Source organism: Sceloporus undulatus, chromosome 3 (assembly GCF_019175285.1).
Source record: "Sceloporus undulatus isolate JIND9_A2432 ecotype Alabama chromosome 3, SceUnd_v1.1, whole genome shotgun sequence".
Taxonomy (NCBI): domain Eukaryota; kingdom Metazoa; phylum Chordata; class Lepidosauria; order Squamata; family Phrynosomatidae; genus Sceloporus; species Sceloporus undulatus.
The window spans coordinates 33,372,380-33,388,586 of record NC_056524.1 but is presented as its reverse complement, the minus strand read 5'-3'; the positions used below and the strand labels follow the sequence as shown (position 1 = coordinate 33,388,586).

General features: G+C 41.5%; 1 protein-coding gene across 4 annotated transcripts in view; it reads right to left on the bottom strand.

The window, feature by feature from the left end:
• The window catches only part of TEX26 (testis expressed 26), an 18,749-nt gene extending 6,907 nt beyond the window's left edge, over positions 1 to 11,842 (bottom strand). Inside the window, exons 1-4 of one of the 4 annotated variants that reach the window (XM_042461088.1) lie at positions 11,489 to 11,842; positions 6,609 to 6,690; positions 2,782 to 2,944; positions 1,656 to 1,815 (exon numbers count right to left, since the gene is read on the bottom strand). In XM_042461088.1, coding sequence (XP_042317022.1) covers positions 1,656 to 1,815; positions 2,782 to 2,944; positions 6,609 to 6,690; positions 11,489 to 11,642 — 559 coding nt within the window. In that variant the 5' untranslated portion in view covers positions 11,643 to 11,842. Of the gene's footprint in view, positions 1 to 1,655; positions 1,816 to 2,781; positions 2,945 to 6,608; positions 6,694 to 8,869; positions 8,986 to 9,306; positions 9,445 to 11,488 lie in introns of those variants that run through there. The other 3 variants (XM_042461086.1, XM_042461089.1, XM_042461090.1) reach the window with 3 other exon arrangements.
• Positions 11,843 to 16,207: the final 4,365 nt, after the last annotated feature.

Genomic DNA, 16,207 nt, shown 5'->3' with positions numbered 1-16,207 from the left:
GGAAGCTACTACTCTGAGAATTATTTTTATTCTAAGGTTTTTAAATGGTTTTGTTTGTTAGTCACCTTGATTCCCTTTCTGGGAGAAAGGCAACATAGAAATGAAATAGATAAATAAATAAATAATGTTTGCTTGCTTGCTTTTATTTCTATGCTGCCTTTCTCCCCAGGCTGGGACCCAAGGCATCTTCCATAGTTTACAAAAAAAAAGTTTAAGAACGATTTTTAAAACACACACACATATCAACATACCATAAAGCTGATTTTAAAAACCATACAAGAGTTTAAAACATGTGAATGCGTATTGGAATGTAGTGTGGAAAACAGAAAAGAACAAAAAGAACTATTCAAAGGAAAGTTGGAAAGAGAAACAGCGGAATCGGAAGATAGCCACAGACTACAGTCCATCAGCAATGGGTTGAATAATGGTTTCCTGGCACACTACACACATTTCAACACTATCTAACCCCCATCCTCATGAGGGTGCCCTTGACCATCACATCCCCTCTCTGTTTCCTACACTACATTCCAATATCCATTCATATGGCTATCTACTCTCTTTGACTTTATGCAACAGCCTTCCTCCTGCCTTTGTCGCCCAATGACCATTGTTAAAACTGATCTTGTTACCACATCTCCATACCCACAAGGTTTTGAATTTGAACTGACATTCTTAAACACAACCAGTATATATAGGTCTGTCTCTGGATTTTCCACTCCAAACATGTTTTTGAAGAAGTAGCTTCAAGTCTATGAAAGCTCATGCTACCAACTTTTTTGTTCAGATAGTTTCAAAGGTGCTTTAAGATCCCTTTGCATGCTGGTAAATTAACAATTTACCTTCTGCCTAATGGGAATACATTGTGGCCAGCATTCTGTTGGTTAGTAACAACTGAAGTAGACCAATCAATTGTTGAAAAATGAGTCTACATGTAGATAAACCCAATGGAGGATCTGGGACATTGTTATTTGCTGCTACAATGGTTTTGCACATAGGACAAGAGTGGGAAAGGAGATACAGTGGTGCCTCGGGTTACGAAATTAATTCGTTCCGCGGCTAATTTCGTAACCCGAAAAACCTTCGTAACCCGAATTGCCATAGGTGCTAATGGGGAAAAAAGCCGCGGCTCTGCCGCGGCTCCATTTAAAACAGCGCCAGAGTTTTTTCGTAACCCGAAAAAACTTTCGTAACCCGAAACAATAAATCCCTATGGGATTTTTTCGTATCCCGAAAAATTCGTAACCTGGGTATTTCGTATCCCGAGGTACCACTGTATAGAACTTAGATGAATTTCTAAGCACTGGAGTGCAGCTTTGGTGCAGCTTCCGGATTCTTAGGATGCATGCATCATTTAAATAGCATACCTCCAAAGAGACCTGAAGCAGCTTTATTTTGGCAGTCTGTAACAGGCCATCATGACCACATGATATAGCTTCAAGCCAGGAAGAAGTGGAAAAAAGCTGCTTTTTTGAAACGGCGGTTTTCTGCATAAGGCACCTAGAGGGCACTATCTTGCTGGCTTCAAGGCATGTGTCATCTAAACGCCACCTCTTCAAGTCAGCCTGAAAGCACCTCTTTTTGCCTGTTTGTTTAGCCCCTTTGTATATTCTTAATGATAGTATTTCAAAAACAGGAAGAGAAGTTGAAGTCCTCACCTGGTTGGATCCCTAAATAATCTCTTGCATAAGATGTTTTATATTGGTTTTTTAATGCTTCCTCAATATCATGTTTGGTAATAGATTTTGTCCAAGGTGAAAAGCTTTCTGTAGGCAATGGTGTTTCCTCTTTGTGTTTCCTTTGCCACATCAGAAAACGCTAACAATACAAAAAGGGAAGGAGAAGAAAGTTGAACATGAAAAAGGTGGTTGAGGTAAGCACATCTTCAACTGTAATATGATTTGTTTTACTTAAGATCCTGATTTTCTTGGGTTTATAAAAATATGGCTATGAACACAAGCATTTTCCCATTTTACCCACTTGTCTGTTGCATTGTAATTTCCATGCCTTGGGGGTTTTTATCCTAATTTTATGTATAACTAACAGAATAGCTGCTTCTCTCCCTTCTCCAAGTATAAACTGAGCATGTCATCATAAATCAGACAACTTGAAGGCACACAACAACAAATAGTCTGACAAAAGGTGAGATTTCACCCTTTGTCCTAGCAGTGGTCCATATTAGGGTTGGGTTCATAGGACTGCCAACCATCCCACGCAGAAACACGTTAGTGCACTTTACTTGGAATAACACATATAATTGAACTCAGTGAGGATCAGCCTACCTATTTCTAGTTGCTATGAGTCAAACTACATGCTAAATTAAATGCATAGTGTACAGCTGGAAAAAAACTACTATTTTTACTAACAAACAAGCAACCACCATGCAAGGGTAAGGGAAATTTAAATTTTACCTCTCTAACTGTGTTTTTAATTGAGCCACCTGCATAGAGGTTTTAAAAACTTAGAAAACATAATTCCATTGGTATCAATGGAATTTCTTTCTCATTTTCATCCCTAGAGTGGCTGATTTTTACTTTAAAAAAAATAAGCGAAGGGAGAAATTTAAATTTTGTTCATCTGTGCATGGTAAAGCCAATCCAGATTGGCACCCATATGTGGCATAAAAGGAGGGGGGGGAGTAAAATCTGTAATATATATTTTAATTCTTAAGTCCCCTGATAGCATCTTTGAGGAGCAGTTCCAGAACCAAACTATAACAGGTAACTGCATACAAGACAAAATTTAGATACAATACACTGTATTGACAGCAACTGCATTCCTTACCTCTCCAGTCTGAGGGTTGTTTCTCCTTATTCCTGATGCAGTGCCAGCCCTTATAGCTTCTGCCTTGGAATAAGGCTTCCAGCAGTATTCATCTTGGTAAACATTTCTTCCAGTTGGTTCATCTACTTGAAAGGGAATTACATGCCCTCTCCCTGCTCTGGCACTGCAAGGGACAATGCATATAATATATTAGTCTGTTACTTCTAAAATATTTAAATTTGGTCTTGACTTATTTTGTTGATTTTTAAAGTATAGTACATGCAAATACAACATGGCTTCATTTGTCTAAAGCAGGTGGACAAAGGACAATCCAAGGGGTATTTCCAGTTTCCCCGGGTTACAAAAATTGCCCTGAAATGTCCTCTAGGAGGGCATGGGAACATTTTTGCCATGTTTTTGGGGCCCCAGGCTGTTTTTAGGTACAAGACAGACCTTTTCGAAAACATAGGGGGTGTTCAAGGACAATCAATTTCTTTTGTTTCTCTCTCTCTCTTTCTCTGTGTGTGTGTCTGTGTGTGTGTGTAGCTCTCCAAGGTCTCTTGCGGGAACTAACGTAGTCCTCTAGCTTTCCGCAGTTGCCTACCCAGATGTAAATCATGAGTGAGTAGGGTTGCCATAACCCCCCTGGGGCCGTGACCAACCTGATTTTTGGCCACTTGGCACGGTCACGGCCCGGTTTGGCTCTTTGCCCCGGGTTGAGCTGGTTGCCGCCGCCGCAACAACCGCGGCTGCTGCTGCAGCCTTTTCGCCGCCTGCCTCGCTTTGCCCTGGCCCTGCGTGCTCTTGCAGGAGCTCCTGCCCTTCAGGGTGGCTGGCCAATGGCTGGACAGCCCTCCCCTGCTGCAGGAGCCTGTGACTACTAGCAGGAGGCAGGGCTGTTCCAGCTCCACTCTCCCCATTGGCCAGCCAGCCTCAAGAGGAGGAGTGTCTCCTCTTTGGTCCCTCGCGCGGGCCAAGGGCAGAAAAGAGCCTTGCCGGCAAGCTATCTCTCTTCCTTCCCCTTCCCCTATTTTTTCTTCTTCTTCTTTTTCCTCCTCCTCCTCCTCCTCCTCTTTGTTTTCTTCCCCTCCTCTTCTTTCTCTTCCCCCTCCTCTTCTTCTTTTTCTTCCCCTTTTTTCTGTTCTTCCCCTCTTCCTCCTCCTTCTCTTCTTTTTATATTGTTCCCTATTCTTCTTTCTCCTCCTTTTCTTCTTTCTCCTTCCCTTTCCTTTTTCTCCTCCTCCCCCCTTTCTCTTTGGCTGCTGCTTGGGGGACACTGTCTCCCAGGCCCCAGGGAGGCCTTGGAAGCGGCGTCCTCCAAGCCTTCCCTGGGGCTTGGGGGACGCTGTCTCCCAGGCCCCAGGGAGGCCTTGGACAAGGTTTTAAAATGTAGGACCTTTTTTTTTAATTTCCTGGCAAGGAAATAAAAAAAAAAAAGGTCCTACATTTTAAAACCATGTCCTACATTTCCCCTGGTTTGGAGGCCCTCAGGGATGGCAACCCTATGAGTGAGCAGCTGTGGCAGATCCTATGACCAATTTCCTGTCCCTTAGACCAGGGGGGGCACATGCACTACCAAAAATACCAGTAAAACTCCAAAAGAAAAGAAAAAGACACACACACACATATTTAAAAAAATCAATTTCTGGTTTAGAAAAGCAGACTTTTGATGTTAGCATAGGGGCCTTATATAATCTATTTAAAAGTTGAATTGATGCTTCTGGAAGCTCTGAGACAGAAAAAAAAAAAGAGAGAGAAGTCCAGAGGGCTGCAATTTAACTGGCCTAACTGAACAAAGAGCATAGCAAAATGCTTTCTATCAAGTCCATATATTAGTTTGTCTTGCGCAGTACTGCTGGCACTGAGAAGATTCTTTCCCAGAGCAAGTGTGTTGTAGAGATTTGAGTGCTGGACAAAGGAGATTATCACATGGGGAAAAGGAGGAGAGCAAAGGAGATCGTTCCCATCCTTATTGCACGATTGTGCAAAGATTATCAGATGATATTGCGCTTATTGTGTCATTATCCCATCCTTACGCCGTCCTTATCGCACAATGGTGCAAAAATTATCAGACAACATCACGCTTATCCCATCTTTCTCCCATCAGTGAAGTGGAATGGCCCCATCACTTTGTATTAACGGAAATTCTCATTAATAGAAAGTGATGGGGCCATTACACTTCACTGACGGGAGAAGGATGGGATAAGCGTGACACGATAAGGATGGGAGCGCTCTACTTCGCTCCCTCATTTCCCTCGTGTGATAATCTCCTTGTCTACGAAAGCTCATGCTGCCAACTTTTCTTTAGTTAGTCTCAAAGGTGCTACAAGAGCTCTCTACATACTGATTCTACAGACTAACACGTCTATATATTTGAATTCTCCTCTTTATCGTTCTTTATCTTAACATTAGATTTGGACTGAGCAGCCCTTCAAACAGAATACAAGTTCAGAGAACAGTCCTCTGTACAATGGGACACACAGCTATCCTATCACACTGGTTTTTAACTCCAGAAAGGAACATCTTCTGCTGCGATTTGCCTTCATCCTGAATACAGTCGGTCCTTGGTATCCACTGAGGTTTGATTCCAATACCCCTTGTGGATACCAAAATCCATGGATGCTCAAGTCCCACTACATACAATTGTCCTTTTCATATAAAATGGCAAAATCAAAGTTTGCTTTTGGGAATATACATATACGTGTGTGTGTGTGTGTGTTTATTTCAAGCCATGGCTGGTTGAATCCATGGATAAAAAGAAATCCATGGATATGGAGGGCCGACTGTAGTCTGTTTGCAGCAAGCTGCACCTTTAGGGCCAAGAATCAATAGGAGGGTGAAATTTGGCAGAAAACAGATGTCAGGACTCAGTCCATTTCAAGAGCACTGAGGGGGCATTCACAGTCATTTTTTTTGTCCAGAGGAGATGAGTATCTCCATGCTGATACATATTGGGTTCCAAAATCCATTTTATTTTGATTCACAAATCTCTTTGAGTCATTTTAACCCTAGTGTTATTCACACATGCCATCATTTTGAGTTAAAATGGAGCTGCCTCCCTTCGAAAAAACAAGACAGACTGATCCAAATTAATTCAGAAGCTCATTCACACTGCCAACAATTTGGATCTTTTAGGAAAAACCTGGAGAAAACCCATTATCAAATATCCCAGGTTAAGTGGGTTTCTTGTCACCACCACCCCAAAGTGCATCAAGGGCATTTGGGACATGTGTGAACAACAAGGATTCAACCCAGATTCATCCCAGATTATTTTCATAGTATGAATGGAGCCTTAGTTGATCTAGGGATCTTCTTCCCTCAACAAAGAATGTGTTGCTGAAGCTCACTTTGTAGTTTGGGCTAGATCAAGGATAGAAACTTGTGGCTTTCCAAAATTTGCTGCTCCACAGCACCTCCTCTCACCACTGACTGGAACAGATAGGACTTGCAGTCCCAACAACATCTGAAAGGTCACACGTTCCCCACCCTAGCCCTATACATTGGGACAAAGTTGCATTTTTAACCTGCTTTTAACCCTGCTTCTAATATAAGCACAGCCATGTACTAGGACTAGTTGATAAGGGACCACCCAGGAAACATAAATAAACAGAAGAAAACAATATTGCTCTGCATCTAAACAGAGTTTTAAGTTGAACAAAGCCTAATCAAGTGCTTTCGAAAGCTAGCATTTCTTTTACTGATTGCGCTTGATAAGACCTTGGTGTCAGTGAGAGTGCTGTCTGTAAATTACACATTCAAAAGGAGTCAAATATCAAAGGTGTTTTAAGAGAAAAAGAAAAAGGAACATGACTGAAAGGTTTCAATTAGTTGAATCAATGCCATCTTACCAATCTGCATCAGGATCTGTTGCAGGTTTAAAGAGAAAATCGTGTTTCATTGTTGATTCATAAGGATCCCAGTTTATTTTACCTACTAAAAACAGTACTTGTTAAGTGCTATAAATGTTAAGTACATTCTAGGCTTAAAATGATAATTAAATAACTTATTTCTCCCAAAGTGCTGTAGTATCTTGACACCAGGTCCAGACCTGGACTGAGTTGGTCCATACCATTGTCCTTATTAGAATCATAGTACAATTGTACTGTTACAAACACAACAGCTATACATGATTATCATTATATATAGCTTATTCCTCAGGTAATAATACAAAAAACATCCTTACAGTTTAGTTAGTTCGCAAAAGTCCCTGTTCTGCATTTCTTTTTCTCTCTCTGATCAGCCAACTGGCACTTAACAGAATCTTTAAAAAGCAACATTCAGAATCTGTTCTGATTCAGTTTAAAGAGACAAAACCTCTCAAAAGTAACTTTTCTTTATCAAAATGGCAAGATTCCCCCCCCCCCCATATAATTCTAGTCATGGTATTGTATCCACAACAACAGATGTAACTGTTAAGGTGAACTATGAGCATGATTGAAAGGGTACAGAGATAAATTTGTTCATCTATAAGATGCCACCAGGTTCTTGGGCTGCTTTTGCTGCAAAAGGCTCACACAGCTACTTGTATAGGAGATTATCACATGGTGGTGGTGGTGATAGTTTAAATGGTGCTTAACTGGTCAAAATCATGCAGTTGATATTAAAACGTGATTAAAATGCTATTAACACAAGCACCATTATCCCATGGATAACCAGGAAATAACCAGGCAATAAATTGCAAAAAATCATTCATGGGAAAATCCCCGGAATTATTTGCTGCTGTTTATTGCCTGGTTATTCACGGGATAATAGCACTTTAATCACGTTTAATCTCAACACCGTGTGAAAACCATTAGCGCAATTGTGCGATTATCACAGGATATTCCCAAGATATTAGCACTTTGAACATGATGTGTGAAAGCCATTAGCACAATGGCGTGATTATGGGAGGTTAATCACCGTTTATACTTCCAATCCCCTCCCGTGTGATAAATTCCATAGTGTAAATGGGCCTCCTCCTGGGCTGTTAGACTCAGGTGGCGCTCATTCATACAATACAATTATAGCAGTATGATTCCACTGTAATTGCCATGGGATCATAATGTGGAATCCAGGGGTTTGTAGTCTGATGAGACACTAGAGCTCACTGGTTGAGAGCTCTAAATCACCCTCTCTAAAGTGGAACTGTAGCACCACAACAATGTAGTGTGAAAGGGTCTATGCCATGCCACCATTAAGATACAATGTTAGGGCAAGTCTCATGTGTTAATTGCACAGAAACACACGTAACCATATTGCAGCCGTAATGACTATTGGAAATGATCTAGCCATTTGCAGCTTGTGGAGTGTACTTAAGCCACATCAGTTTTTCACAGACAACAAATGACCTTATTTAATGCTGCCGATACACCAGTTTTCTGTGCTTCTGTCTTTGAAAAGAAACTGCACACTTTATAGGGTTATTAATTGAGGCTTGTAGAATATGGTGGCTGCCTGCCTACTGGTGCTGTCCAGATGGTTGGACTCTATTTCTCATCTGGCCAACTTAGCTGATAGTCATGGATGATGGCAATTCCCAAAACATCTGTAGGTTTTGGGAAACTAGTTTACAGAGACTCTGGTTTCATTTCCAAATCACAGATGACATTAATCACGTGCCATATGTTCTTTATTGAAAACAGCCACCCCCACCGGTGTCCTAGGATATGTGGTTATTTCCCATTGATATACTTAAATCAAAAATATTTCAAACACTCCTATTCTATTTTGAAACAAAGGAAACATTTCAACTATGCATAACATAGTCAAGCTATCTCCCTGCAGAAACTCAGCTGGGTTTTTCCATTTCATTTGCTTCTAATCCAGACACCTCCTTTCTACCTCGCTTTAGCATATTAAAGCCAAACAAAAATAGCTTAATACTGGGCCATGAAAAGGAAATACAGGACAAACCAAAATGCCAATGAAAGTGTGAAAGCTTTTAAGTACTCCAGAACTTAATTGATGCTGAAGTGGGCTGCAGTCTCCCCAAAAGCTAATGCCAAATAAAATTTATTCAGTATTTTCAGTTGCTGCAAGGCTCTGTTTAGTTTTAGCTCCAATAGAGGAACATGATTACTGTACTTGCCAAAACTGGAAATTTCCAAAACTCTAATACTGTACTACTGACCCTGAAGAGGAGTCCTGGAAAATTCAAAAGCTTGCTCGCATTTGTGATATTCTTGTGGGTCCTAATACAGAGGGTGACCAGCTGTCTCCCTTATCTGAAATGCTTGGGAACAGAAGTGTTTTGTCTTTTATATTTTTTTTCTCTGGATTTGGGAATATTTGCATACACATGGGATCTTGGAGATGGGATTCAAGTCTAAACATGAAAGTAATAGCCAGAATGTAATTGTATACACAATATTTTTCACTCTTTTGTGCACAGCCTGGATGCACTGAACCATCAAAAATCAACAGTGTCATTATCTCAGTAACGCATATGGACAGTTTTGGGAATATTTGGGAATTTCAGATAAGGCAGAGTGACCAGATGTCCTAAAACGCAAAGGAGGACAAGGCAGTGCAAAATTTAGGACATTCAAGAAAAATGTGGGGCCTTACCAATAAAAGTGAAAAACACTAATAGAAATGTAATTTCCTGCTTTGTAGGATGTTATCATACTAGACTGTTATAGTGCTGTTGGTCCAAAACACACTGCAGAGTGCTTTAAAACCCCCGACTCAATGCCGGGGGATCCTAGGAACTGCAGTTTTGTGAGACATTTAGCCCTATCTGTCAGAGACAGCTCTGGCGCCACAATAAACTACAGTTCCCAGGATTCCCTAGCACAGACCCAGGAGGACAGTTAAAGTGGTCTCAAACTGGAATACAGTGTGTTTTGGACCTTAGTCAGTAAAAACCATGTGATTATGATCCAAAACACACTAATAATCATCCAGTTTGAGATCACTTTAACTGCCTTGGCTCAGTGCTGGGGAATCCTGGGAACTGTAGTTTCATGAGACATTTAGCCTTCTCTGTCAGAGAGCTCTGGTGCCACAATAAACTACAATCCCCAGGATTCCCTAGTACTGAGCCAGGGCAGTTAAAGCTGTGTCAAACTACATTATTTCTGCATTTATTGGAACTTTATTCCACTCTAACTTTGACGGCTGCCTCCTATGGAATCCTGGGAATTGTAGTTTGGGGAGGGGCATTTTAGAATTCTCAGCCAGGGGGCTCTTAGGCCTCGCTGAACTACAAATCCCAGAATGCTGCAGGAAGCAGCCAGAGCAGTTAAAGTGGAATAGCAGTGATATAACTGTGCAATTATGGCATTATTAGACTGAAAATGGGAGACATTTTGAAATCCTTCCTGGCCAGAAGATTGAAATGTAGGACAAATGTCCTGGAAAAGGAGGGCGCCTGGTCACCCAGATATAAAGGAAGGCTCAACCTGTACAGCCATTTCCCAACTGACAGGAAATTACCACACTAAACTCTTATATAGTGCTGGTATTCCACTTTAACTGCTCTGGATTCCTCCTGTGGCATTCTGGGAATTTACCGTTTAGGGAAGCGCAGTTAGAACATTTCTGTTTTAACATATTATGTTTTAAATTATAACTGTTTTAATTCTTAAAATTGTTTAATTTTAGGCCTTCCCTGACTGACCATCCCATTACAGTATATTGATATGGTTGCCCTTGTCTGCCCCAAGATGCCTCATTTTAATTTATTTTAATCTGTATTTTATAATGCTGTTGTTTAGCTTTATAATTGGGGGGAGTAAGGGGATTATGTAATTTTTATTTATGTATGTGTTATGTATGTTGTTGATGTATTTTATTGTTGTAACCCGCCTCGATCCTTTTGCGAGAGGTGGGCTATAAATAAAAAATTATTATTAAATTTATTATTGTTTTAATTTTTATATTTATATATTTTAATATTGTTGTACTGTTTTTAAATCGTATTGTTTTATATTTGTTGAGTCCCTGTATTGGGAGAAAGGCGGGACATAAGAAAATAATAATAATAATAATAATAATAGAATAGTGTTTTCCCAAAACATTGGCCCTCTCCAGATGTTTTGTACTTCAGCTCTCATAAATTCCTGATTATTTTTGGGAGCTCAGGTCTAAAAAACCATCAAATTTTGGGAAACTGAGGTCCAAAGAAACAATGATTTTTAAGAATTTTCAGCCAGGAACCTCTCAGGCCTCACTGAACTACAAAACCCAGAATGCAACAGGAGGCAGCCAGAGCAATAAAAGTGGAACTATAACAATTGTTCAAATGATTCAGTGGTCCCCAAGCTGTGCCCTTTAAGAGATTTTGGACTTCATCTCCCAGAAGCCTCAGCCATGTTGGCCAATAACGTGGGATTCTGGGAACTGTAGTCCAAAACCCCATAAAGGGCACAATTCAAAGATATAGCCTTGTTTCATGCCAGAACCCTTAATTTCTTTCAGTTTAGTCTCAAAGGTGCTATAAGATTTTTTAAAAGGTCAGTTTGAGGGACCACTGAGATGCTTTTCTAGGCAAGGAGGAAAGGGCAAACGGTGTCAGGGTGGCCAAAGCGCATGCGCCTGTTTCTTCTGCGCATGCTCACTGGGGGATTCTAAGATTCCCCTCAGACGCTTCTTTCCCCCTCAGAGTTGAAGCGCATAAAGAAGAAAGGGCAAAGAAAGGCGTCTGGGCAGCGAACGCGCATGCGCCCTTTTCTGCGCATGCTCACTGGGGGATTCTAGACGATTCCCCACAGAGTTGAGGCGCACAAAATGGCGCCCGGCCCCTCACCTGCAATCGGCGAAGGGGATGGCGACGCCACCCGAGCCGACCTTGGTCTCCAGGGAAGGCCCTTCGGGGCTGCGGAGGCTGGAGCGGGCACCGCCGCCGTGGCCCCATTAATAGGGGGCAGGAGAGGGCCCTGCTCCCACTCGGTGGGCTCCATGCCAGGCCCCTCTGCCCCTCAGTCCGTCGCCGTTGAAGTACCACTGAGGAGAAGCAGCGGGGAAATGAGGGACCACGGCGAGGCGGCTGCCTCCCTCCCTCCCTCCCTCCGTCTCTCCGTCCCTCCCTCCCGCTCTCCCGCCTTCCCTCCTGTTGCCCCGGCATCGGGAGCGTTATTGTGACCAAGGGAGCGTGTTGCACCCTTGTTGCCTCGCAAAAGGCGGAGTGGGTTTCCTGAGGGACGGCATTGGCAGGAGATAGAGACACCCTGGAAGGCAGGGCATTCCAGAGAATCATCATCATCATAACAATAACAATATATCTGACAGATGACCAAATATTATTATTATTATTATAATAAAATAAACTTATTATGACTATCCCGCCTTCCTCCCAGTACAAGGGGCTCAAGGCATCTTACAAATCTAAAACAGCCCCAAGTTAAAACACTCTAAAACAATACGCTCCTCCCTCTGTATTTGCAGCTTTGATTATTCACTGATTTTTTATTAATATGTATTTATTTATTTATTTATACCCTGCTCTTCAGGCAAAAGGCTATCAGAGTGGCTTACTTTGTTTTTAATTAGACGTTTCGCTGCCCTCAGGCTTACAATCTAAAGAGACAGGACACAAAAGGAGAAGGGAGAGAGTCCCATCTCTCCCTCTGAGGCCTGGACCAAGGCAGATGGACTGGAGGGACTAGGGCCCTTCTTCTTTTTCAGGCAAGGCCTGGAGTTGGCCAGCCCATCTCTCCCTCTGGATGATGGTGGATAGAGGAGGGCTAATAGGTTCTCTCTAGGAATATCTAGGTCCTCCGGTGCAACTCTGTGCTCAACTTTAAACGTTGCACTGAAAGACCTAGAGCTTCCTAGAGAGAATACTCTACTAGGCCTTTCTAGCTCCTCCTGCGCAGTCCTATGGTCAGTGTCTGTTGGATGTTGACTACAGAGTTGCACTGGAGGACCTAGAGATTCCTAGAGAGGTGTCATCTTAAGTAAAACATGGTGTTTTTGTTATTTGTGGTTTTTCCATATTCACGGGGGTCTTGTGCCCCTAACCCTAGCGAATATGGAGGGACAAGTATACAAAATAAAAGTTTAAAAACAGAATTAATTGAAACAATTGAAAACCTTACATTATTAAAATTATTATTTATTAGTTGTTATTATAAATTATTTATATAATTATAATTTATTATTATTATTTTTAAATTATTAAAACTCTTACTGCATCAATAGAAGTATAGTGTCTAGATCAAGGGAACTAATAGTGCTTCTGTTTTCTGCGTTGGTCAGGCCACACCTGGAATACTGTGTCCAGTTCTAGGCACCACAGTTCAAAAATTGAGAAGCCGCTGTGTGTCCAGAGGAGGTTTGTTCATATGGCTTATTTATAGCCATATAGTACACATTTTGTTGTGTGCCTCCAAGCCATTTTTGCCTTAGGGCAACCCTAAGGCGAACCTATCATGGGGTTTTCTTGGCAAGTTTTCTTCAGAGGGGGTTTGCCACTACCATCCTCAGCTAAGTGAGTGCCACATGTCCAAGGCTTTCACATGTCCAGTAGGTTTTCATGGCTCAGCAAAGATTCGAAGCCTGGTCTCCCAGAGTCACAGTCCAACACTCAAAGTACTACGCCACGCCGGCTCTCAAGGAAAACGTAGAACGTGACAAAAGCTGAAAACACTAATAACTACAAATTCATGCTTCTTTAGTAGTGATCATAATGGAGGACATTTTGGAATTCCTCTTGGACAGAAGGTTGAAATGTAGGCTGTGCCCTGGAAAAGCAGCAGGGTGACCAGATGCCATAGCCACAAAGGAGGACAAGGCACTACGAAATGTAGGACATTCAAGAAAAATGTTGGACGTTCCAAAATAAAACAAAAAACACTGGTATAAATATACTGTACATTCATTTCATATGGTTTATTTACAAATATATTACATGTAGCTTTGGGAATAAGTGTTTTGGATTTTGGGGTTCTGCAGATTTGGGAATATTTGCATACATATAATGAGATCTTGGAGATGACTCAAATGTAAACGTGAAATTCATTTATGTTTCCTGTACACCTTATACATACATATATCAGCTCCCACAATTCCTGGCCGTTGGCTCATGGGAGTAGAAGTACAAAACAGCTGGAGAACCACAGTTTGGGGAAACACTGTTATAAGATGTGCAAATGTGCCAGGAAACCATTGTCTCTGTTCAGCACATTGCAGTTCTGTTTCAATCTTCCTTTGTAGTCTTTCCATTCAAAGACCACTGTTCTGCAGTTGTGAGAATTATGTGATCTTCTAGTTGGTTGACTGCATCCCAGCAGCCATAGCTGGCAAATCTAATGGTATGACATGCTGGGATTTGCAAACAAACCATATATTTCCCACTTCTGCCAGTTTCTCTCCTCTTCCTGCCTTCTTCCTTTGTCCTCAGGTGACTTCCATTGTTGAAAACTGTATTCAAAGCGTAAAAGTACTTTCATAGAATCATAAGAGTTGGAAGAGACCACAAGGGCCATCCAGTCCACCCCGTCATGCAGGAACTCACAATCAAAGCACCCCCAACAGATGGACATCTAGCTTCTGTTCAAAGACCCCCAAAGAAAGAGATTCCATTACTATCTGATGGAGTGTGTATCACTGTTGAACAGCTCTTACTATCAGGAAGTTCTTCCTAATGTTGAAGTGCAACCTCTGTTCCTGTAATTTGCATCCATAGCTCCGAGTCCTATTTGGAGCAGCAGAAAACAAGCTTGCTGCTTTCTCAATGACGCCCCTTCAAATATTTAAACAGGACTACCATATCACATAATGGAAAGGAGTGGAATCTTGTCCTTCCCTGTAGACAGGGACATAGCCAGGATTTTAGGAAGGGGGGGTGGTGTCCAGACTAAGTGCCACCATTATAATGGGGCTTGGGTGCGGTGGTGCAGCAGCATGCACTATTCATTTTTCTAATGGAAGGGGGGGGTCCGGACCCCAAGAACCCCCCCCCTTGGCTACGTCCCTGCTGTAGATTCAGGCAAATGTGCACAGCTGCAGCTTCTCTGTTCTTCCTCATTAACATCTTTTGCCACCTTGACTTTGCTTTGATGTTGCTTGGCTATCTGTGTTTTTCATGGTTTTCATCTGTGAAATCCTGGAGGGTATGAACCTAACAGCTTACACGTGGGTTGAAATAAACTATAGGTGAACATAGAATCAATGTAAAGCTGGTTTGCTGTTTGAGAGCCTTGAATCTAAGAGTAGTAGGTTTAAGGATTCATAGTCCAGGAATCTTGGCTTCAAATTCCAACTGTCTTCACTAACCCTCTTACACTTTTGTAGTTGCCTGGAGTCCCTGAGATTCTTGTAGCACTGGCGACAGTGGCTTATCTTAACATTATCTTGTCTAGAAAGCAATTTTCTATCATAAAATATAAATCACTGGGTCTTTAACATTAGGATTATGGTTCAGGTTGTAGTAATGGAATATAGCCATGGGATTGATAGTTCCAGGCATTTGGTTAGAAAGCATGATTAATATCTGAGTAATCTCCTTAAAGAGGTGATTCATATTCTAGCTATTGCAATATTTCATTACACAACAGTAAAAACATGTTTTCTTAAGGTCTGATGTGTAGCAGATTGCCATCTAGTGCACGGTGCAGTGTACTTAGTTACATAATGGATTTAATCAGCAATATTTGTCTTGAGACGGCATCAAGAGATTTTGTCATGGAATTTTTTTCTGGAATTGGGTTCTTTTGCCTGATTAAAGCAAGCTGTGTATTTCGCATCATACAGACAGAACTAGATCTGTTAGGTAAATTTAGTACTTCATGTCATGGTCACTCAGTATTGAACAGTGAAGCATGATGCAACTGTCAGAAATCCTACAAAAGTATTTTAGGAAAAGCACATACCCTTCTACATTTTACAGATTAAAACCAGGACACATGCAGCCAAGGAACCTCAGTGTGGTCACAATGGCAAAAGTTATTAATGAGGGAAAACATAAACTAGGAGAGGCAGCAGCAGTTTGCTTTTGCTTTGGCCCACTGGAAAGGGCAAGGTTCAGCCCTCTCTTCTCCCTCCTGCTGAATTCAGTGTAAACTACTACTGCACTTTTAACTCAGTTAGCAACAATGGAGGAAATTGCAAATAGGAAAAAGGGAGAAAGTAGGGCTGCAGCCTAGGAGAGAGAAACTGGGACATTTTTAGAGCAGCTGAAAACATGGCACGACAGAGAACTGATTGAGACTGTCCCTGCTCAATTGGGATAGTGGAAGGTATGAAACCATGTCTTAAGCTTTGCCAATGTGCAGTTTGAAAAATATACATACAAGATCTTTGTTCTTAAGAAGGCATTTTGAACATCAGAGAGGTTTTGATCCATTTTCCATGCAGCATTAGCTTTTCTGTAAATAGACCAATAGAGGTAATGCACTTTTATCTCCTAGAATGATTTCTCAATAGATTTATTCAGTTTGAACCCACCTTGTAAAAGATGAAATGCTAGTTCGCTGGAGGTAGTTTTCCTTTGGCTTGGATGTGAGATAATTTGTTGTGCTCCATA